This window comes from Bos indicus, chromosome 25 (assembly GCF_029378745.1).
Source record: "Bos indicus isolate NIAB-ARS_2022 breed Sahiwal x Tharparkar chromosome 25, NIAB-ARS_B.indTharparkar_mat_pri_1.0, whole genome shotgun sequence".
Lineage (NCBI taxonomy): Eukaryota > Metazoa > Chordata > Mammalia > Artiodactyla > Bovidae > Bos > Bos indicus.
Window position 1 is genome coordinate 18,281,050 of NC_091784.1, and position 23,087 is coordinate 18,304,136.

Here is a 23,087-nt window from a genome sequence, read left to right on the forward strand (position 1 = left end):
TATTTCCTCCAGCTTCAACTCTGTAGTATCATGAAGTTTGAATGCTCCTCCCTTGTCAAAGTTTGCTAAGGGCCTAAGCTTCAACTCCAGTATCACGAAGTTTGAATGCTCCTCCCTTGTCAAAGTTTGCTGAGGGCCTTTGTGTGCAAAATTGGACTGGATCCTGTGGGGTGGGGTGGGGAGGATGTAAAGATAGCCTTGTTTGTGTATTTGTGCTCAATGGCAACCTACTCCAGTACTCTTGCCTGGAAAATCCCATGGATGGAGGAGCCTGGTAGGCTGCAGTCCATGGGGTCGCTAAGGGTCGGGCACGTCTGAGCGACTTCACTTTCACGCATTGGAGAAGGAAATGGCAACCCACTCCAGTGTTCTTGCCTGGAGAATCCCAGGGACAGGGGAGCCTGGTGGTCTATGGGGTCGCACAGAGTCGGACACGACTGAAGCGACTTAGCAGCAGCAGCCTTTCCTCTTATAGCATTCTTTGAACTTACCTTCACATCAGTAATAAAGACCCAGAATCTTAGTGTGTCTAATGACACACAATTATTATATAGAAATCAGAAAGTGAGGGGAAAATTCATTCCCTGCAAACCTCCTCAGTTTTAAAGTTTGAAGGAAGGTACACAAGCTGGTGAAAGATGATATTTGTTGCGTATAAAGTGCCTCACCTGTTGGCTCAAATGGTAAAGAAGCAGCCTGCAATGCAGGAGAAATTGGGTTTGATCCCTGAGTTGAGATGATTCCTGGGAGAAGGGAATGGCAACCCACTCCAGTATTCTTGCCTGGAGAATCCCATGGACAGAAGAGCCCGGCAGGCTACAGTCCATGGGATCGCAAAAGAGTTGGACAGGGCTGAGTTACTAACGCTTTCGTTCACTTTCACATTCAAAGTACCTTTGCATGGCAGATGCAGCTCTATAACTCAGTGGCAATGAGGAGAGATTATAGACATACCCCAGGAAAGCTGGGTGAGATGTCCTGTATCTGAAATCAATTGTGCCAATTCAGGCAGAGCACCCTTTCCTCTGGTTGGGTAGTTACTGAAAATCTTTTGATATAAAAAGAATAAGAGACAGTGTGCATTAGTAAGGACTCTTTCCATTCCAAATGGCAAAACCCCAGTTCATAGTACTCTGAAACAAAGGTGGAGATTTGTTGGCGCTCGCATCTGAGGAGCCTGGGGTAGTCCCGGCATGGCGGACGCAGGGACCCTGAGCTGTGTCGGGAGCTGTCTCCTTCCTTGTGGCTCAGCTCGGCTCTCCTCTGGGTGACTTCAGTCTGCAGCTTTCTCTTTCCATATGGTGGAAAGTCTTCCAGCCTCTCAACTTAGGAACCTCAGTGACAAGATTATCTTTTCGCCAGTGGTTCTAGCCAGTTTCTGGGCAGAATCTCATGGAACCACCTTGGGTCCTTAGTCCGTACATATGCCAGTTGCCTGCTGACTGAGCCTGGGTCATGCACCCACCCTGGCAACCCAGGGTTGGCTGGGTCCAGCTGCCGCAAACCTCTTTATCTGAGAGGTAGGTTTGAGTCCCCAAAGAGAAATCCACTTTGCTGATTCCAGAGACAGAGAGAATGAGTGCCAGGGAGGCAGAAACAACAGATGGGTATCATGAGTAACTACCCTTGCTACTCTAGGTAGAAATTTTTTCGACCTGAGCAGATTTCCCAGCTGCTCATTTGGTTTTATGGAAAGAGATAAACAAAACACAAAGGCAGTGAGTAGGCAGGGCGTGGGGGGTGCTCAGAGCTGTTTATTAAGGGAAAGTATGATTAACTCCTCTTCTAAGTCACAGCCCCTTCAATTCATCTCCACTGCTCGTCCACTGGGCCTTTCTTTGCTGTCGCCTAACAGGTAATTATTGCTTTTTCTACGGAATGATTAGTAGAAGGAAACAATAGAATCAGAACACAGTAAAAAATGGATCTGACAGTTGTTGTTAATATTTTTTTAAATCCCTGTACTTGTCCTTGGAAGCATCTCCAACAGCTCTAGAGAGCTGCCCCTGGAATTTACCGCCCCAGTGGATCTTGCATAATTTCCCTCAGAGGAATTCCTTACAGACATCTAAAAACCACCATTATCGTTAATCTTCATGACTTCTGGGTAGCTGTGGGGGGAGGTGAGTGGTGGAAATCTGTCTTCCTTGGAAGAAACCAGGTCCCAGAAAGCAACTCCTCTTACAAAGTTGTTTCTGTGCTAAAGCAGCTGTGTGGAATTGAGGTGCATTTGAGGAACTCAGTTTAAGGAACCTTATGATGCTTTGTTTTAAATCCATGTAGTCCCTGCCATATTTGTGACCTGTACTCTTCCATCCGACTCTGGAGCCCTGGCCACCTACTCTGTGATTAGCAAATTGTTTTCTAGTAAATATTCTGAAAATATTACATATCTTTTTAAAACAATGAGTGAAGGAGTCGATGGATTATAGTTTTGTTAGGCTTCATGCTTGTGTAATAAAAAATTTGCTTAAAATACATCAAAATTTATGTCTGCTTCCCTGACTGCCCAGCAAAGAATGAATCCGTATATTTTAACAATGCCACAGTGAAGTCTCAGCTGACTCTCTTACATACCAGAATCTTTTTGCTTCATTTAATAAGTACAGCCACGTGTGTGTGTATCATTTTGTAGAGAGGAAAAGAATGTCGTATACACTGTCTTGAGAGTACATTTCTCCTTAGTGCTGTATTGATTTGTTCCCTTGGTCATCTGTTCAGAAATACTTTCATTACCTTTGGGAAACTGCGAAGATGATTACTGCAAATATTGCCCTTTTTTTCATTAAAAATAGCTCCTGTGGTTTTTCTTATAAAAGCAAGATATGCTTGTTGAATAAGAAAATAAACAAAAAGACTGAAAGTTAACTTTCTGGACCTCTCTATGCTTATATCTACCTATATGTATATTTTTAATTTACAAAAATGCATCACACTGTATATGTTATTTGCAACCTGGTTTTCCACCGTCAAGGTTATTTCATTTTGTTTGGCTACAGGTGGGCATGGAAGTGGCTCCACATCTCAAAGAAAGCCTAAATAAGAACTTTTTTGATTTTCTCCTCACATTCAAACAGGTAAGAGAATATTATCAGAAGAGCCAATTGATGTGATAGTTACATGATCACAGATTCGTAAAACCCAGTTGGTTTTCCAAGTCGAGATTGCCTTAAAGCTCTTTAGATGTGTAAACCCTACAAAATTACACTCGTGTCTGTTACAGACAATTAAAATGTGTTGATTGTACTGAAGAAGCAAAGAGGATTAATATGCATGTGTTAATAAGAAACGTCTCCGGTTGATCAGACTTTCTTCTTCGTGTCTGCTGGGTCCATTTTATCAGGTTGCCTCTCTTCACAGCACACATTCCCAGAACAGCTCAGCCTGGTGACATGGGAAACTGTGTGAGTTTTTTTCTAGTTTAAAAAAACCTGAGAAACCAAGCAGTTTCTCTCGGGGCCATTCAGGTGCTTGCAGATACGCTCACATGTTCTTTGTTCTGTGACTTCCCTTCCTTTTCTGAGTGTTTATTTGGTCTCCTATAGATTCACGGGGATACGGTCCAGAACCAGCTGGTGCTCCAGGGCGTGGAGCTTCCGTCCTACCTCCCCTTGTACTCGCCTGCCATGGACTGGGTCTTCCAGTGTGTTTCCTACCACGCCCCCGAGGTAACTGCCCTGGGCTTCAGTGTGAAGTTCACTCCCCTCTTCTGCGTCGTAAGGACCCTGACACCTGAGTGCCCGGTAACGCCATCATCAGGGCCCTTTCATGGCGATTCACTGTGGGGTCTGGTTCCGTGCTCAGCCCTTGTCCTGCACCGTGTGTATCCTAAGTGGTGGTTTGGGCTGCTGTTCACGCCTGAGCCCTGGGCTCAGGGAGCCTGAGTCTGAATCGCAGCTCTGTCGCTTGCAGCTGTTGTTACTAAAGCAGAGCTCAAGTCACTTGTCCCTAACTGCGCAGCTTTTTTTCTTTATCAGTGAAATGGGAGCAGTAGTAATTCCTGTCTTCTGGTCTTTTGCGTGGATCAAACATGACGGTTCACGTATGGTGCTTGGGTGAGGAGGGCCCCACACACGGTGCTTGAATGTTTGTTGTGTCATTGGGATTGCAAATGTGGTTTTTATATCTGCACGAGAGGACCAGGAAAGAGATAAGACAAAGTGTCACTGGAGGGCAGAGTTTGGATTGTTTTAACTTATTTTTCTTGCCAAATCTGTTTTTTAACTTTTCAGCAAGTATAATGCCTTGCTTATATTTTAATTTTTGCAAATCCTAAAGTATGAGGAGAAAAATAGGGCCATCTTGTATTCACGTAAAAAATAGGTGAATTTTTTATCAAGTAAATTGATTTTAAATAAAATCAGTTTAATAGAAGATTCTTTGAAAACGTGTGGCCATTCTCTCTGATTATAAGGGTAGTCTCAGCCACCACATGCTTGCCCAGGCTCCCAGGAAGAAAAACCAATGACTTGACTGATTCAGCTTAATGACTGAAACCCATGAGCAAAACTGATGCATTTGAAAATAAGAACACTTATTCTTTTTCTCCTTAAAGAACAGCAAAATTGGATTAAAAACAAAAAGTACATGTCATAAGGCGTTCTTCCTTTATTTTAAGTGGCAGTAATCTCAGAGGATGGCAGAAGCTGGGAATAGAGCTTTCCTGGGGAGTAAAACTCTAGGAAATCATTATTGCACCAGAAGAAGTGATTAAAAAAATTAGGTCACCTGAATAATAACAAACTCTGATTCTTGGGGCATTTAAACAAGGAACTTAGAGTGTCTCATAAAAAAAAAATCATTTTCAAAATGTGGAAGAATTAATGTCAGTGTGGAGGGTGGTGTTGAAAAGGTGTGTGACAAAGTGATACCTAAAAAGCTCTTTGACGGTGGCTGGGATGTGTCCCCCAGGGAGTTGGAGATATGTGTGTCTTTAAGGGGCCACACCTCTAGAATGTAGGCATTTGTCTGCAGCTGTTAGTAACACCCAGGACAGGCAAGTGAGAGGGGAAGGGAGAATCATCTAGATGAGAGAGGGGAGAAATGCCTCGAGCTGCAAATACCTGACATACGAAATTTCATACTGAAATCCCCAGTTCCCTCCCTCCCCAAATCAGGGAATGATTATTCAAAAATGGTTCTTGTTGTTGTTTAAAGATAAGATTCCCCCCGCCCCCACCATTTATACAGTTAAAATTAAGTAAAAAAATCTTTATGCCCCCAGTTTTAGGAACACTTTGCAGAGAAAAGCAACTGTTTCATAAAACATGCTTTGTGCAATGAAAACAAATCCCTGTAAGCTTGCCATTTTCAGCAGCTTGTTGTCTGGGTCTGGTACGGAATCCTGTAATGCAGCTGTGTGATGCAGGTTGTCACAGTTGAAGGAAAGAAGAGGAAGGTGGTAGAGGCTGGGGCAGGTAGTGAGGTAGAACTGAGTTCAGATTGTGACTGTGTTGCCTTGGGCTGCTTGACCTCTTTGTGCCTCAGTTTCATCAGCAGTAAAATGGGGCTAATGAATGGACCCTTCCTCAAAGGGCTCTCATGAGATGACTGTAATAGTGCACGTCAGCACGTGACCAAGAGCTGGTGTGAAAGGCAGCAGGCAGATGGGGGTGGTCATCATCGTTATCTTTGGTCTTAACAGGAGATGGGGCCTGGACTGATTTGAAGGCCAGGAGATGAGTCAGGGCAGTAAGGAGGGGTTGAGGGACGAGACCTGTATAGACCGACAGGCAAGAGGCATAGTTAGGAGACGAGCATGACTGGAGAAGAGTGAGGAACTAGGCCGCCTGGGAGTGGCCCAGGCTGCAGAGGCTGTTGATCATTGTGTCATGGAGACCAGGCAGCTCTTAAAGATTTTTGATCAGGGAGATGATTTGAAAAAAGTGGTGCTTGAAGATCAGACTGGCAGAAGCATACCAGATGGATTAGAAGAGTACCAGTTGGCAGCCATGGAAAAAACAAGAGGCAGAATGGATAGGAGAGGATTTTCATAACCAGAAAACATTGTTTAATAAGTACATATTCATTGGAAAGACTTTGGAAAAGATAGGTTAAAAGGAGAAAAAGAGCCGCCTAAAATTCTGTCACGAGTAACTGGCCATTGTTAACAGTCTGGTGCATTTTCTTTTTAATGCTTCTCTCTCCACTTTCACTCTTGCTCTGTTATTACAATTGTGTTTTGCACATGAGAAATTTTTCCCGTATGCCTTTATGATGCTTTCCCCTCGCTTAACATTATAACAAATGCACTTTGTTAGAGTTTTGTGACCTTTTGGGTAGAGAGTAGAAGGCAGTGTTGGTTGGCTGTGAAGAAACGGAGCATGGAGTTGGGTCAGAGATGCTGCTGAGCTTGGAGCCCGTAACACAACTGCCTCTTTCTGAGGCTCCCTCTGCGCTGCGCCCCACAGGCAGCCCTGGGTTTGCAGCACTGTGCTGTGTTGCTCTGTGCAGACAGTTCCTTTTTTCCACCTCTGCATTAAGCAAGTCTGTTGGTGCCATTTTTCCGACAGCATTTGCTCACTTCATGTCTCTGTGTCATTGTGGTAATTCTCACAACATTTCAGACTTTTTCGTTTTATTTGTTATGGTGATCAATGATCAGTGATCTTTAATGTTACTGTTGCAAAAAAAAATTACGACTCACTGAAGGTTCAGATGATGGTTATCATTTTTTAGCAATAAAGTGTTTTTTAATTATGGGGTGTGTGTGTGTGTGTATATATATATATATATATATACACACTTATTTTTAGACATAATGCCATTGCACATTTAATAGTGTACAGAATAGTATAAAGCATAGTTTTCATATATACTGAGAAACCAAAAACCTTGTGTGACTTGCTTTATTGGGATATTTACTTCCTTGCAGTGGTCTGGAACAGAACCTGCAATACCTCTGAGGTCTGCCCGTGTTAGGTACTTCATTTGTGTCCGTGGCTCAGTTGTTCAGTCGTGTCTGACTCTTTGCGCCCCCATGGACTGTAGCCCTCCAAGTGCCTCTGTCAATGGGATTTTTCAGGCAAGAATACTAGAGTGGGTTGCCATTTCCTCCTCTAGGTGATCGTCCTAACCCAGGGATTGAACCTGAGTCCCCTGCATCTCTTGCACTGCAGATGGATTCTTTACTGTTGAGCCATTGGGGAAGCCCAGTTACTTTACTTGGCTGTGTTACTTCACTTTCAAAGCTTCCCCAAGCTAGGTGTTGCTGTTATTGCCATTTACAGATGAGGCACCTGAGGCTTAGAAACTTGTTACAGTCACACAGTTAGAAGGAAGCCGTGTAGCCATTTTCAGTGACTCTGAAACCAGCAGATTTGTTTGCTTGACTACTTTGCTTTAGACTTTCATTCTAGGTCTCTCCTGTTAACTGCTATACTGCCAAAGTGAGACTTAAACAAATTGACCCATGGACTGCTGTTCCAGTGGTCTTACTATTAATATAAGTACAGTTCAGTTCAGTCGCTCAGTCGTGTCTGATTCTTTGTGACCCCATGGACTGCAGCACGCCAGGCTTCCCTGTCCTTCACCAACTCCTGGAGCTTGCTCAAACTCATGTCCATCGAGTCAGTAATACCATTTAACCATCTCATCCTCTGTCGTCCCCTTCTCATCCTGCCTTTGATCTTTCCCAGGATCAGGGTCTTTTCCAATGAGTCAGTTTTTCGTGTCAGGTGGCCAGAGTATTGCAGTTTCAACGTCAGCATCAGTCCTTCCAATGAATATTCAGGACTGATTTCTGTAGGATTGAGTGGTTTGATCTCCTTGCAGTCCAAGGGACTCTCAAGAATCTTCTTCAGCACCACAGTTCAAACATCAGTTCTTCAGGTCTCAGTTTTCTTTGTAGTCCAACTCTCTCATCCATACATGACTACTGGAAAAACCATATCTTTGACTAAATGGACCTGTGTCGGCAAAGTAATGTCTCTGCTTTTTAATATGCTGTCCAGGTTGGTCATAGCTTTTCTTCCAAGGAGTAAGCGTCCTTTAATTTCATGGCTGCAGTCACCATCTGCAGTGATTTTGGAGCCCAAGAAAATAAAGTCTGTCACTGTTTCCGTTGTTTCCCCATCTATTTGCCATGAAGTGATGGGACCAAATGACAGGATCTTAGTTTTCTGAATGTTGAGCTTTAAGCCAACTTTTTCACTCTCCTCTTTCACTGTCATCAAGAGGCTCTTTAGTCCCTCTTCACTTTCTGCCATAAAGGTGGTGTCATCTGCGTATCTGAAGTTATTGATATTTCTCTCAGCAATCTTGATTCAAGCTTGTGCTTTATCCAGCCAGCATTTTGCATGATGTACTTTGCATATAAGTTAAACAAACAGGGTGACAATATACAGCCTTGACATACTCCTTTCCTGATTTGGAACCAGTCTGTTATTCCCTGTCTGGTTCTAATTGTTTTTTCTTGACCTGCATATAGATTTCTCAGGAGGCAGGTAAGGTGGTCTGGTATTCCCATCTCTTTCAGAATATTCCACAATTTGTTGTGATCTATACAATTGCACTCATCTCACACGCTAGTAAAGTAATGTTCAAAATTCTCCAAGCCAGGCTTCAGCAATACGTGAACCGTGAACTTCCTGATGTTTAAGCTGGTTTTAGAAAAGGCAGAGGAACCAGAGATCAAATTGCCAACATCCATAGGATCATTGAAAAAGCAAGAGAGTTCAGAAAAACATCTATTTCTGCTTTATGGACTATGCCAAAGCCTTTGACTGTGTGGATCACAATAAACTGTGGAAAATTCTGAAAGAGATGGGCATACCAGACCACCTGACCTGCCTCTTGAGAAACCTATATGCTGGTCCGGAAGCAACAGTTAGAACTGGACATGGAACAACAGACTGGTTCCAAATAGGAAAAGGAGTCCATCAAGGCTGTATATTGTCACCCTGTTTATTTAACTTCTATGCAGAGTACATCATGAGAAATGCTGGGCTGGAAGAAGCACAAGCTGGAATCAAGATTGCCAGGAGAAATATCAATAACCTCAGCTATGCGGATGACACCACCCTTATGGCAGAAAGTGAAGAGGAACTAAAAAGCCTCTTGATGAGAGTGAAAGAGGAGAGTGAAAAAGTTGGCTTAAAGCTCAGTATTCAGAAAATGAAGATCATGGCATCTGGTCCCATCACTTCATGGCAAATAGATAGGGAAACAGTGGAAGCAGTGTCAGACTTTATTTTTGGGGGCTCCAAAATCACTGCAGATGGTGACTGCAGCTATGAAATTAAAAGACGCTTACTCCTTGGAAGAAAAGTTATGACCAACCTAGACAGCATATTGAAAAGCAGAGACCTTACTTTGCCAACAAAAGTCCGTCTAGTCAAGGCTATGGTTTTTCCAGTAGTCATGTATGGATGCGAGAGTTGGACTGTGAAGAAAGCTGAGTGCCGAAGAATTGATGCTTTTGAACTGTGGTGTTGGAGAAGACCCTTGAGAGTCCCTTGGACTGCAAGGAGATCCAACCAGTCCATTCTGAAGGAGATCAGTCCTGGGTGTTCTTTGGAAGGAATGATGCTAAAGCTGAAACTCCAGTACTTTGGCCACCTCATGCGAAGAGTTGACTCATTGGAAAAGACTCTGATGCTGGGAGGGATTGGGGGCAGGAGGAAAAGGGGACGACAGAGGATGAGATGGCTGGATGGCATCACTGACTCGATGGACATGAGTTTGAGTAGACTCCAGGAGTTGGTGATGGACAGGGAGGCCTGGTGTGCTGCGATTCATGGGGTCGCAAAGAGTGGGACACGACTGAGTGACTGAACTGAACTGAACTGAACACAGTCAAAGGCTTTGGTATAGTCAGTAAAGCAGAAATAGATGTTTTTCTGGAACTCTCTTGCTTTTTCTGTTGTCCAACGGATGTTGGCAATTTGATCTCTGGTTCCTCTGCCTTTTCTAAATTCAGCTTGAACATCTGGAAGTTCACGGCTCACGTGCTGTTGAAGCCTGGCTTGGAGAATTTTGAGTGTTACTTTGCTAGCGTGTGAGAAGAGTGCAGTTGTGTGGTAGTTTGAAGATTTTTGGCATTGCCCTTCTTTGGGATTAGAATGAAAACTGACCTTTTCCAGTCCTGTGGCCACTGCTGAGTTTTCCACATTTACTGGCATATTGAGTGCAGCACTTTCACAGCATCATCTTCTAGGATTTGAAATAGCTCAACTGGAATTCCATCACCTCCACTAGCTTTGTTTGTAGTGATGCTTCCTAAGGCCCACTTGACTTCACACTCCAGATGTCTGGCTCTAGGTGAATGATCACACCATCATGGTTATCTGGGTCATGAAGATCTTTTTTGTACAGTTCTTTTGTATATTCTTGCCACCTCTTCTTAATATCTTCTGCTTCTGTTAGATCCATACCATTTCTGTCCTTTAAGTGCTCATCTTTGCATTTAATGTTCCCTTGGTATCTCTAAATTTCTTGTAGAGATCTCTAGTCTTTCCCATTCTATTGTTTCCCTTTATTTCTTTACAATGATCACTGAGGAAGTCTCTCTTATCTCTCTTTGCTATTCTTTGGAATTCTGCATTCAGATGGGTCTATCTTTCCTTTTCTCCATTGCTTTTCACTTCTCTTTTCTCGGCTATTTGTAAGGCCTGCTCAGTCAACCATTTTGCCTTTTTCCATTTCTTTTTCTTGAGGATGGTCTTGATCACTGCCTCCTGTACAATGTCATGAACCTCCATCCATAGTTCTTCAGGCATTCTGTCTATCAGATCTAATCCTTTGAATCTATTTGTCACTTCCACTGTATAAAGCATCTGCCTGCAACGCATGAGACCTGGGTTCTATCCCTGGGTCAGGAAGATCCCCTGGAGAAGGAAATGGCAACCCACTCTAGTACTCTTGCCTGGAAAACCCCATGGACAGAGAAACTTGGTAGACTACAGTCCATGGGATCGCAAAGAGTTGGACATGACTGAGCAACTTCACTTTCACTGTATAATCATAAGGGATTTGATTTAGGTCATACCTGAATGGTCTAGTGGTTTTCTCCACTTTCTTCAATTTAAGTCTGAGTTTGGCAATAAGGAGTTCATGATCTGAGCCGCAGTCAGGTCCCGGTCTTGTTTTTGCTGACTGTATGGAGCTTCTCCATCTTTGGCTGCAAAGAATATAATCAATCTTATTTCAGTATTGACAGTCTGGTGATGTCCATGTGTAGAGTCTTCTCTTGTGTTGTTGGAAGAGGGTGTTTGCTATGACCAGTGCGTACTCTTCGCAAAACTCTATTAGCCTTATCCCTGCTTCATTTTATACTCCAAAGCCTAATTTGCCAGTTACTCCAGGTATCTCTTGACTTCCTACTTTTGCATTCCAGTCCCCTATGATGAAAAGAACATCTTTTTTGGGGTGTTAGTTCTAGAAGGTCTTGTAGGTCTTCATAGAACCCTTTCAACTTCAGCTTCTTCAGCATTACTGGTTGGGGCATAGACTTGGATTACTGTGATATTGAATGGTTTGCCTTGAAAATGAACAGAGATCATTCTGTCATTTTTGAAATTGCACCCAAGTACTCCATTTCAGACTGTTTTGTTGGCTATTAATATAAACTGCCCTTTAAACATTCTAAAATACAATTCAACTAGCAATTCACATCTAAGACCAGTGTTGGTGATTGATAAATCCCTCTAAAGCATACTTGTGTGTTATTTTCATTCTTTTGAATTAGGGAAGAAACCCCAGAGAAAGGTAAATAATAGAAAAAAGAATAAAAAATTCTCCTTTTAATGCCTGTGGTATAAAAGTTCTTTTTATTCACATTGACATATTTTATTCCTTTGAGAATTAATCACATTAACTCTGGTTTAGAGGAAAGAGGTTTTATCTTTTAAGATTAGTTTATGATTTTGGCTACAGTTTACATGTTTGTTTCATCTAGAAAAACAATGAAAATATGATATATGTATTATTTAGTTTACTTTTTAATGGGGCAATAATTATAAAGACTGATTGTAAGCATATTTACTTATTAAAAGTAGAATTACACATCTCTAGAGCAGTCTGGGCTTCATATGAGTTAATCTTAGCTTAGAAAATATATTATTTTTTCAAGATAATTTAATTATTTATTATTATTTGCTTTTTGCTGAGTTGTGCCGTGTGGGATCCTAGTTCCCAGATCAGGGATCAAACCCATAGCCCCTGCAGTTGGAAGCGCAGAGTTCTAACCACAAGTTCCGTCCCTGTTAGAAAACAGAAATGTGTTATTGACCCAACTTCTTTTTTCTTTTCCTGTACTTTGGGAGTGGGTGAATAACCCTAATCTGGAGACAACCTTAGATATAATGGTGGCTATGCAAAGCAAAATATGTTAATAAAATATCACAAAGATGTATCCTTTCCGCCACAAAAAAAGGTACATGAAGAGTCTGGTGAAACAGTCTGGTTACTTATATTAATATTATACCAATGTCACTTTGTCAACTTTGACCGTACACCATAGTTACGTACGATGTCACCACTGGGGGAAGCTTAGTGATGGGTAACCAGCACCTGTACTATTTTTGCAGTTTCTCATGAGTCTGTAGTTGATGACAAATAAAACTTGTCAAAAACTTCATCAATTTGGAGCAGTTTGAAAAATAATGTTATAAACATGGTATGGAATCCTCAGGCACTAGAGAGATGGATTTATGAGTACTAACATGGGAGGAGGGAGCCCCGTGCCAGATTCTAGAGCAAAAAAGGCAAGTTGTCTCTCCATATTGATAGTCCATATAGCGAGTGTCCATTTTTGTAAAACAAAAGTCTTCTACAACAAAAGCTGTATATTCATAGAGCATAGACAAAGGCCTTGAAAGATTAGACACCAAATGTTGACACTGATGATCCCTAGGAAGAGGGAGTTGGGAATGAGGGCATGCATATTTTACTTGATACATGATGGTATTGTTTGAACTTCTGTCCAAAGGCACTTCTTATTTTTATAATTTTTATAAAAAGCAAATATATAACCAAATAAGTGTAGGGGCCTAGTGAAACTTTAAGTTCTGATGTGTCTGTAAATATATATTCTGAGCTGCAAGTTTTTTAGTGTTTTATCTCAGCCAACAATAGGCTTGTTTCGATCTCAGACTGGTTTGAACTGTTGTTTCTCTTGTTCTTGCCAAAAGTAGTCAATTCTGTCACTTCTCTGGAAAAAAAAATTAATAACCGCTAATAGATCTTCCTGGGGTCTATAGGCATTTGGCTCTGTGGACACTTAGGGTAATGACAGTGGAGCCTTTTTTGTTTTTTGATTTATATTCTTGGATGCATTTTTAATGTATTCATCTCCTGTGAAAAGAGAGCTTTTAAGGCATTTGTCTTAATGGCCAGAGCATTTTGTCCCTATGTTAGCATTTGTCCTATTTTGTCTTTTCAGAAGTGCTGGACCAAGGTTTTCTCATCCGTGTGTGTGTGTGTGTGTGTGTGTGTGTGTGTGTGCATGTGCACACACATGTGTGTGTATGAGATAGAGAATAAGCCGCCCAAGGGCATGGATTTCTGTCTTGATTTCCTCACTGCCCTATTCCCAGTGCCTAGAATAGTGGCTTATTGGAAATTACCCTGATGCTGGAAAAGATTGAGGGCAGGAGGAGAAGGGGGCAGCAGAGGATGAGATGGTTGGATGGCATCACTGATGCGATGAACATGAGTTTGAGCAAACTCAGGGACATGATGAAGGACAGGGAATCCTGGTGTGCTGCAGTCCATGGGGTTGCGAAGAGTCGGACACAACTTAGTGACTGAACAACAGCAATAACATCACTGTTGCTTCACAGGCAGGTGTTGAATGAGTAATTATTTGTGTGTGTTGAGGAGTATCAATGTGATCGTTATAAGAGTATCTCTTTTTCAGCTTTCCCAGGAACCACTTTGATACTGTTCTTCCTGAATGACTTTTCAAATATTGAATCCCCTATGAATGGGTTAGGGAGGCCTTTTGTGACATTGTCAATTTTATCATCAGTTGGGATGCTCTGGCTGCAACTTAACTGGCCTTACAGAGATAACTCAATGTGTTCTCTTGAATAACAAATGGCCCTGGGCCAGGCAGGTTCTGTTCTCTCTGCTCTGCCATCACCAGATAGCAGCATGGTGGCTGTAGCCATTCCAGGCATCATGCCCAGACATGGCAGAATCCAGAGGCAGGAAGATCAGGAGTCTTCAGTTCCTCCAGTTCCTGTTTAAGAACAGGAAGACTTTCCTCTAAGCCCCCATCTCAGTAGCAAGAAATCGGTCATGTGCCCTGTCTAAACCCACCACTTGCAAGGGGAAATGAGACCACCGTGACTGACTTGGGGCTGTGTTAGTTTGCTTAGTATATTCAGGCAGCTGTAACAAAATACCACATAGTGGGTGTATTATAAACAACAGAAGTTTATTTCTAATGGTTCTGGAGGCTGGGAGTCCAAGATCAGGATGCTGGCAGATACAGTATCTGGTGACGGCCTACTTCCTGGTTCATAGATTTTATCTTCTGGCTGTGTGCTCACATGGCAGAAGGGACAAGAGAGCTTTCTAGGGCTGCTTTTATAAGGGCACTGATTCCATTTATGAGGGCTACACCCTTAAGACCTAATCACCTCCAAAGGCTCCACCTTCTAACACCACTAACTTGGGAGTTAGTGGTGATTCAGATATTAGCAGGCTTCCTTGATAGACTGAGTGGCTTTAAACAACAGAAAGTTATCTTCTCACAGTTTTGGAGGCTGGAAAGTCCAAGATCAAGGTCCCAGCAGGGTTGGTTTGTGGCGAGACTTTTCTCCTTGGCTTGCAGACCAGTCTTCTCACTGTGTCCTCGCCTGGTCTTGTCATCTCTGCACGTGTGTCCCTAGCCTCTCTTCCTCTTCTTATAAGGACAGCAGTCCTATTGGATTAGGGCTGCGCCCTTATGACCTCACCTGGTATTAACTCCTTTAAAAACCCTATCTCCAAACACAGTCACATTGCGGGTTAGGGCTTCAACATATGAATGGGGGGAACATAATTCACTCCAGAACAGGACCCAACCTGATTTTTGTTGGACAGAGACAGAAATCTGAATAAAATAGGGGTTCTAGGGTATTGATAGTATCCCCACAATCAACAGTCACCTTAATTATTCAGGGACGCCCAGGACACAGCTGAAAAGAGTGGAATTGCACTAAAAAAGACTCATTTTATTTTTTGATATCCAGGCCAGACTTAGGTACAAATCTCATTTCTGCCACTTAGTAGGAAGTGGCTCAACCCAGCTGAGTTTTGGCTTCCTCATCTGTAAAGTAGGGATAACAGACATGGTCTCAAAGGCCATTGTGAAGAGTGAATGGGAAAAGGTATATACAAGTGAAAGTGAAAGTCGTTCAGTTGTGTCTGACTCTTTGCGACCCCATGGACTATCAGTCCATGGGATTCTCCAGGCCAGAATATTGGATTGGGTAGCCTATCCCTTCTCCAGGGGATCTTCCCGACCCAGGAATTGAACCAGGGTCTCCTGCATTGCAGGTGGATTCTTTACCCATTGAGCTACCAGGGAAGCCCCGTGCCTAGTGCTGGGTGCCTGGTGAGTGCTCAGTGTCAAGGCTACTGTTCTCAGCTCTTTTGTCTTGGGATTGACCTTGTCTGTGCTGTTTGAAACTTTCCCCAAACCACTGCACTACGGGATACTTCTTTCTATTGATTTTCTTAACAACAAGAGCTCTTTTAAAGATGCATAATTGTCCTAAGATAGCTCTAAAGCCATTAATAGTATTCCAATGAGTAAAACATTTATTTTCTTTTGGGGAAAAAAATGCTTCAAAATGCACTTGAGAGGAAGTGTAGTGAAGCGCATGGCCTTTGATGCCAGACTTCCCAGGTCACGTCCAGCCCACCATAACTAGCCATGTCATCGTGGGCCAGCCATGTTGCTGTTCAGTAGCTTGGTTTCTCATCTGTGAAATGGGAGAATTGAAGCCTGCCTCATAGGGGTTGTGAGAAGTGGCAGCATGACTGTCAAGTGCTTCTCCCTGTGACTGGCCCAGTGTTATTCATTTTACTTAGAGTTCCACAGGCACCTCGTGAAAGGGGAGGAACACTGGGGGTCTAGAAGAGGTGGAAAGTAAAAATGAAAGTCGCTCAGTTGTGTCTGACTCTGTGCAACCCCATGGACTATACAGTCCATGGAATTCTCCAGGCCAGAATACTGGAGTGGGTAAGCTGTTCCCTTCTCCAGGGGATCTTAGGAGAGGTGGGGAGTAAAGCAAATTTCATTCTTACTGGTACCCTAGAGCACAGGCGGTACCACTCTCATTGTCCTGTAGGAATCTGCAGGTGGCATGGTACCACCTGTATCATCTGCCTACAGATGAAGAAAAAGTAGTTGGTGAGACTGGATTTGAACCCAGCGGTGCATGAGCCCAGGGCCCTAGCTCTTACCCATTATGCTAAATGCCACAAGAGTGAACTTGTTTTCTCCTCCATCCTCCCCATGCTACCAAACACTGAGAATTATAGAAATGGGTATGTAAATGACTACCTTTATTTTAGAGTATTACTTTGCAAATCTGCTCATGAGAAGTGTTACTTTAGATCCCCCAACTTGATGGTTTTTATTATTTTTTTTTAATTAGGCTCTGCTAACAGAGATGATGGAGAGATGTAAGAAGCTAGGAAACAAGTAAGTATTTTGAAATTCATAAAGCCTGTGTTTGAAAATAGAGTCAGTTGCTTTTTTTTTTTGAGCTTGGCATGCTTGCATGGGCAAGAAGCCTACAGAGCAGCAGGATAGCCCCTGACCTCAAGAATGCTGGAGTCCAGTTGCCTGGCTTCTGATATTGGCTCCACTCTTTCTTAGCTTTATGACCTTGGGTCACTTGCTTTGACCTTTCTGTGTCTTCATCTCTTCATCTGTAAATTGGGTATAATAGCAGTGCTTTCCCTGTGGGGCTGTGATAAGTGATAAAGTCAGGATAAACTTGAGTTCTTATCTTCTAGGCATAAGAGGTTTCTCCTCCACTCTGCTTTCAGTGGTAGATGGGGAGCCTGGAGTGGGTTTTCTTTACCACTGTGTCCCTAGGTCCTGGAACAGTGCTTTTCATAGGAGATGTGGATGTATATTTGCAGCTTGGATCAGTATTGTTACTTAATGTTTAGTTTTATTAGTGCACTGAAGGCTCCCTCCATTTCTTCTGTTTAAATGGATTTGATTACTTTCTTATTTACTATCCATCCATTGATCTGTGCACCCATTCACACATCCATCCACCCATCTTCCATTCTTCCAGCCAATTGAATATTTATCAAGCTCTGAATATGCACAAAACCCTGTGTCAGTCTCTAGAGGTTGCTTTTTTACTGCAATCTTTTTTTTCCCCCAACGCTACCATTAAAGGGCTGTCAGTCATCTTTTCTAACAGCATACATCCTAAAATGAAAGCGACTTTCTTAAAGGAAAGCTCTGCTGACGTGGGGCATATGTGTCTTGCAGTGCCTTGCTGTTGAACTCCGTGATGTCGGCTTTCCGGGCTGAGTTCATTGCTACAAGGTCCATGGATTTCATTGGCATGATTAAGGAGTGCGATGAGTCTGGTTTCCCCAAGGTAGGCTCTTGACTTAATCCTTGGTGGAGAATAGATAGGCAGCGTTTGCCTGACAGCTCTCCAGGGAGAGGGAATCTGGTGTCGGGGGCAGCTCGGGCCAAGAGGAAACCAGGTGAAGTCTGTGTTTCTGAAGAGTGCAGAGGAAGACGAGTGAGCGACGGGTTGAGAGACACATGTAATTGCTGAGAGTCAGGGTTCTGTGAGTCCTAAATCTACCCAGTTAGCTCACTATGAAGTATTTGGGAAAAACTTTGGTCTTACGCCTTTAAAACTGTATCTTCATCCATTAATTATGCAAAACTTTGTCCAGGAGAATAGTATCGCCCACAGGTTGGACCCGTACACAGAGCCAGCTCTTTGTTCTGACCTTCTCAGTCTAACTTGCATAAGTTTGTGATAGAACTTCAGAAAATGGTCGTTGGAAGATTAACCTTGAGATAGGCCGACTGTGACAGCCTTTTCCTTTATTTTCTTAAGTTACTCTGATTTTTAATTTCTGAGATCATAATGTTTGCTATATTTCTTAGCATCTCCTTTTTCGCTCCCTGGGGTTAAACTTGGCCTTGGCTGATCCTCCTGAGAGTGATCGACTTCAGATTCTCAATGAAGCTTGGAAAGTTATCACTAAATTGAAAAATCCACAGGTGGGTGACAATTTAGACCTTGTTTTGACTGCTTTGTGCCCAAGTTATGTAGTATGCTCTTTCTTTAAAAAGTTTCTCTGTCAACTAATCATCCTTACTTTTTAAAAAATGAAATCTACTCCGTTTAATTGTATTGTTTGTCAACCTGTAATGGAGAACTTACAACTTTAAAGATGTATTTCTTGATTTTTGTGTCCCTATTATGTCTTATTCTTGTAGCCTTAAGATGAATGAGAAATGTAAAATTATGAATACTTGAAACTTGAAAAGACCTGTAGCTCTGCAAAGAGCATTCTAAGTGCAGCAATCGATAGCACCGTTGACCCTTGAACAAGATGGATTTGGACTGCACAGATCCACTTATACGTGGATTATTTTTTTTCAGTGGTAAATACCATGATATTATACAACTGTTGGTTGGTTAAATGCATAGAAGCGAAATTGCAAATACAGAGGAATCATGGATACAGAAGGCTGACTATAAGTTATACATAATTTTTGACTGCATAGAGGATCAGTGTCCCTAAACCCTGTATTGTTTAAAGGTCAAATTATATTTGGATTTGAAAAAACAATTTATTGAGATAACCCTATATTGCAGATCAGCAGTCAAGCCAGTAATTAGCAAAAGGGAATTCCAATTTCCATCCCTTGAATGGACAGCTGAAGCCTCTTTCTCCCCATACTTCTGACATGGAAAGTCTTAGGAGGAGGAACCAACTGATTTTAGTTGCTATAATGCATGTAGTCAGAGAAGGCAATGGCACCCCACTCCAGTACTCTTGCCTGGAAGATCCCATGGACGGAGGAGCTTGGTAGGCTGTAGTGCATGAGGTCGCTAAGAGTCGGACATGACTGAGCGACTTCACTTTGACTTTTCACTTTCATGCATTGGAGAAGGAAATGGCAACCCACTCCAGTACTCTTGCCTGGAAAATCCCATGGATGGAGGAGCCTGGTGGGCTGCCGTCTATGGGGTCACACAGAGTTGGACACGACTGCAGCGACTTAGCAGCAGCAGCAGCAATGCATGTAGTGCTGGTCATCATTTTGTAGGTTTGGTTTTTATGCCTCACTTCCTTTTAGGGACCATGCCAGCAATTTATGTGGGTGCCACTAGGGAATGGTATTGGCTGTCTTTGTGTCCAAAGTTCACCACACTCTGCACTTCTTCTGTCCTATGTACCTGTTCATTTGGTTGTGGCTTCTATACAATAGAAATTTATTTCTCACAGTTCTGAAGGCTAGAAGTACAGAGTCAGGGGGCCAGCATGGTTGGTTGGAGAAGGAAATGGCAGCCCACTCCAAGATTCTTGCCTGAGAAATTCTGTGGACACAGCAGCCTGGCGGGCTACAGCCCGTGGGGTTGTAAAGAGTCAGACATGACGCAGCAGCTCAACAGCAGCAACATAGCATGGTTGGGTTCTGATGAGGACCCTCTTCCCGGTTGCAGACTGCCAGCTTCTCCTCGTCACATGGCAGAAAGAGGGAGGAAGACCTCTGGGGTCCCTTTTACAAGGGCACTAATTCCATTCACAGGGTCTTCACCCTCGTGACCTAACCACTGCCCCAAAACCCTACATTCTAATATCATCACATCAGGGGCTAAGATTTCAACATATGTGTTCAAGGGGGATACAAACATTCAGACCATAACACAACAAGTAAGTGAATATTGGAGGTAGCATTTGATTGGATCATTTATTGAGAAGGAAGTGTTAAAATGAACCCCGTTATAAACCCCTTACTGGGTATTTCCCTGGTGGTCCAGTGGCTAAGACTATGTTCTCCCAATGTGGGGGGCCCGGGGTTTGATCCTTGGTCAGGGAACTAAATCCCACATTGCACAATTAAAAGATCCACATGCTGCAACTAAGACCCGGTCAAATAAATAAATTTTAAAATAAGCCCTTGTTAATCACCACATTTATGATAGTGTATTAAGAACAGTGGTATAATTTAGAAAAATTAGAAGCTTATTTACACAATTGTGTACCTATGTTGTGCTCAGCCATGTCTGACTGACTGCTCCATGGAGTATAGCCTGCCAGGCTCCTCTGTCCATGGAATTTTCCAGGCAAGAATACTGGAGTGGGTTGCCATTTCCTATACCTATGTTCAGCAAAATCCTTGCTAAACTCCAGCTATTGAAATTCCCTGTTTAACTTAAACTGATTGATAATGAAAACAGCTTATTTAGGATATTTAAGTCAAAAGCCTCTGGGCCTCTGGTGCCTGTACTGCAGGACTTAAAAGCAACCTTGCATCAAAAGCTCATAATAACAATTTTCTCCATATTTTAACTTCATACTCTCCTCATTAAGTCCTTCTTAGCACTTCTGTTAGACCTTAGAATGTTCTTGTCTTTACTTGTGTGAATGAGATAACTGTTTTCTCCCCTCCACTTTCTTCTTTCTTTTCCGTGGAGTGTCAGAACAGAAGAGGCATCCTTGCAGACTCTTATTTTTCCTTTCTTTTTTGTTGGCTGCACCTTGTGGCATGTGGGATCTTAGTTCCCTGACCAGGGTTCGAACACATGGCTTCTGCATTGGGAGCATGGAGTCTTAACCATTGGACTGCCAGGGAAGTCCGAGATTCTGTTTTTCCCTGGACATTTTTTCCCATTTGCCTGTTTTCTGGAGCACACAGCCTTACTAAGTTGATCATCACTGTTTCCATGGCCATCTCATTATCTTTCCTACTTGAATCTAACACATCCTTTCTTACCTAAAACCTTTGTGCTTTCTTAACCCTTTTACAACATATATACATCTCCCCTCTCTAGGACAAATGGTTTGTTTTTAAAGGCAGGAGGCCTTTTTTTCCTCAGGACATTCAAATGTCACATCTTAAATAATGTTTGAATTTTCAACCAGATCTGTGGTCCTTGAGATGTGATGAGTACTCCCCACCGTTATCTCTGCTCCCCTGCGGTTCTTCCCATTCTCCAGGTGGGGCAGAGCTTCCCAGATTTCTGTTTGGGCCCAAGTAGTCATTCTGGAATGAAAGTCTAATTAGTTTCAGGCAACTCATGTTTTCTCATCTCACCTCTCAGGGGTAGAATCTATCAATGGGCCAGGGTTTTCTGTATGTGACTGTTGAAATCCCTATCAGTAGTTTCAGAGCCCTTGAAGGAATTGGTACATTATGAGTTTTTGCCATATGGTGAATTGTAAAGCCGTCTTTGCTTTTTCTTTGTAGGACTACATTAATTGTGCTGAAGTGTGGGTGGAGTACACCTGCAGGCATTTCACGGTATGTGTACTGTGGTATTGTTTTTGTGGTATTGTGTGCTGAATATTTTTTTCATGTTCATAATTGTGACTAAGTCTAGCATAGACCTTTATGCATTTTGTGACGCTAATTATCCTTAATTTATGAAAATTGCACCTTTTTCAGTATAATGTAATGAAGTATTAATATGTGAACTATAACAAAAGGGTTCACACTTAAATGTAAGTTTGGGAAATACTACATTTTACAAAGTTAAGCAGATTTTTTTTTTTTCACCACCATACACCTTAGATGCTTAAAGTTCATTGTGACTTTCCATGGAAGTCTAATCAGCAGTGTTTCCCAAACATATTTGATTTGCTTGTAATTTAATTTTTTTCTAAGCAAGCAAAGATGCTGCTTTCCCTAGGCCCAGACTGGAAGCTCAGCTTGGAAAATACTGGTCTTGTCAATGAGCAGAGACTTTAGAAGCAGGTGGAAGTGGTTTCAAATCCTGTTGCCAGGTGTTTATTTTAATCAACTTTAAAAAATATTGAAGTTTAACCTATATGAAGAAAGCTTACAGAAACAGTAAGTTTGCTTTTCAGTGAATCTTTACTGATATACCCAGGGAATCATGGTCTAGATGAAGAAATAACTCCCCATCCCCACCCCAGCCTGAAGCCCCCCCATACTTTCCTCTCAGTCATGGCTTTAGAAGTTGAACATAAACACTATCTGGCCTCTTATCTCCAGAAATGGTTTTGCCTCATTTTGAGCATTATTGTAAATGTTAGTCTGTTAATTTTCTTTCTTTCATCCAGTTTTTGTTTCATGGAAACTTCTAGCACATGATCTCCCTTGTATTCATTACCCAGAAGTGACCAACTTATGACAAATGTTGTTTCATTTGTGCCTTACCCCTTCTCCCCACCCCTGGATTATTTTGAAGAACAGCTTAATCATCGTGTTTCACCAGTCAGTATCTCAGTGTATGGCTCTGATATAGAATTTCCTTTTCTGAAACAAAATCTCAATATGTTATCCTAACCGAGAAAATTAATAATCTTTTAATACCATTGAAACCTGATATTCCGATTTCCCCTAGTTTTCTCATAAGTTTTTCATACTTTGTTCAGTCAGGATTAAAATGGGCCAAGCACATACATTGTAAAACACTTTGAGGCCTTTTAACCTTTAAGTTTCCCTCTTTTCCCCTCTTTCTTTCCTTCCCTCCCTGTTCCCCTCCTTTTTGACTCTGTTATTTATTTATTGAAGAAATCGGGTCCTTTGTCCTGCAGAGTTTCCCAGTCTGGACTGGCCAAAGGCATCCCTGTGGTGGTGTTAGCATGTTCTTCTGCCTCCAGCCTTCCTGTAAATCGGCTGTTAGTTCTGGAAACAGGAGACTTCATCAGCCTTATATTTGACTTTCGGATACCATGGCTGCTGATGTGGTGCTTCTCCTGGAAGGCTCATGGTATCTGGTTGTTTCTCCATAACACGAGCGGCCACCAAAATGCATTCATCTCATGGTTTATCATGGGTTGCAAAATAGTGGTTTTCAGAATTATTATCATTTCTCCTATATTTGTTAGCTGGGATACGTATTGATATGAAGAGAAACTTTTCACACCACATATTTGGTTACCCTGAGGTACAGTTTGTACAG

The 23,087-nt window shown here is 42.3% G+C and overlaps 1 protein-coding gene across 4 annotated transcripts in view; it reads left to right on the top strand.

The window, feature by feature from the left end:
- Positions 1 to 23,087, top strand: part of VPS35L (VPS35 endosomal protein sorting factor like) — a 138,216-nt gene that overhangs the window by 51,994 nt on the left and 63,135 nt on the right. For all 4 annotated transcript variants that reach the window (XM_019987901.2, XM_019987899.2, XM_019987902.2 and 1 more), the window contains exons 13-18: positions 3,000 to 3,077; positions 3,546 to 3,668; positions 16,593 to 16,639; positions 17,450 to 17,561; positions 18,089 to 18,205; positions 21,407 to 21,460. In XM_019987901.2, coding sequence (XP_019843460.1) covers positions 3,000 to 3,077; positions 3,546 to 3,668; positions 16,593 to 16,639; positions 17,450 to 17,561; positions 18,089 to 18,205; positions 21,407 to 21,460 — 531 coding nt within the window. The remainder of the gene's footprint in view (positions 1 to 2,999; positions 3,078 to 3,545; positions 3,669 to 16,592; positions 16,640 to 17,449; positions 17,562 to 18,088; positions 18,206 to 21,406; positions 21,461 to 23,087) is intronic.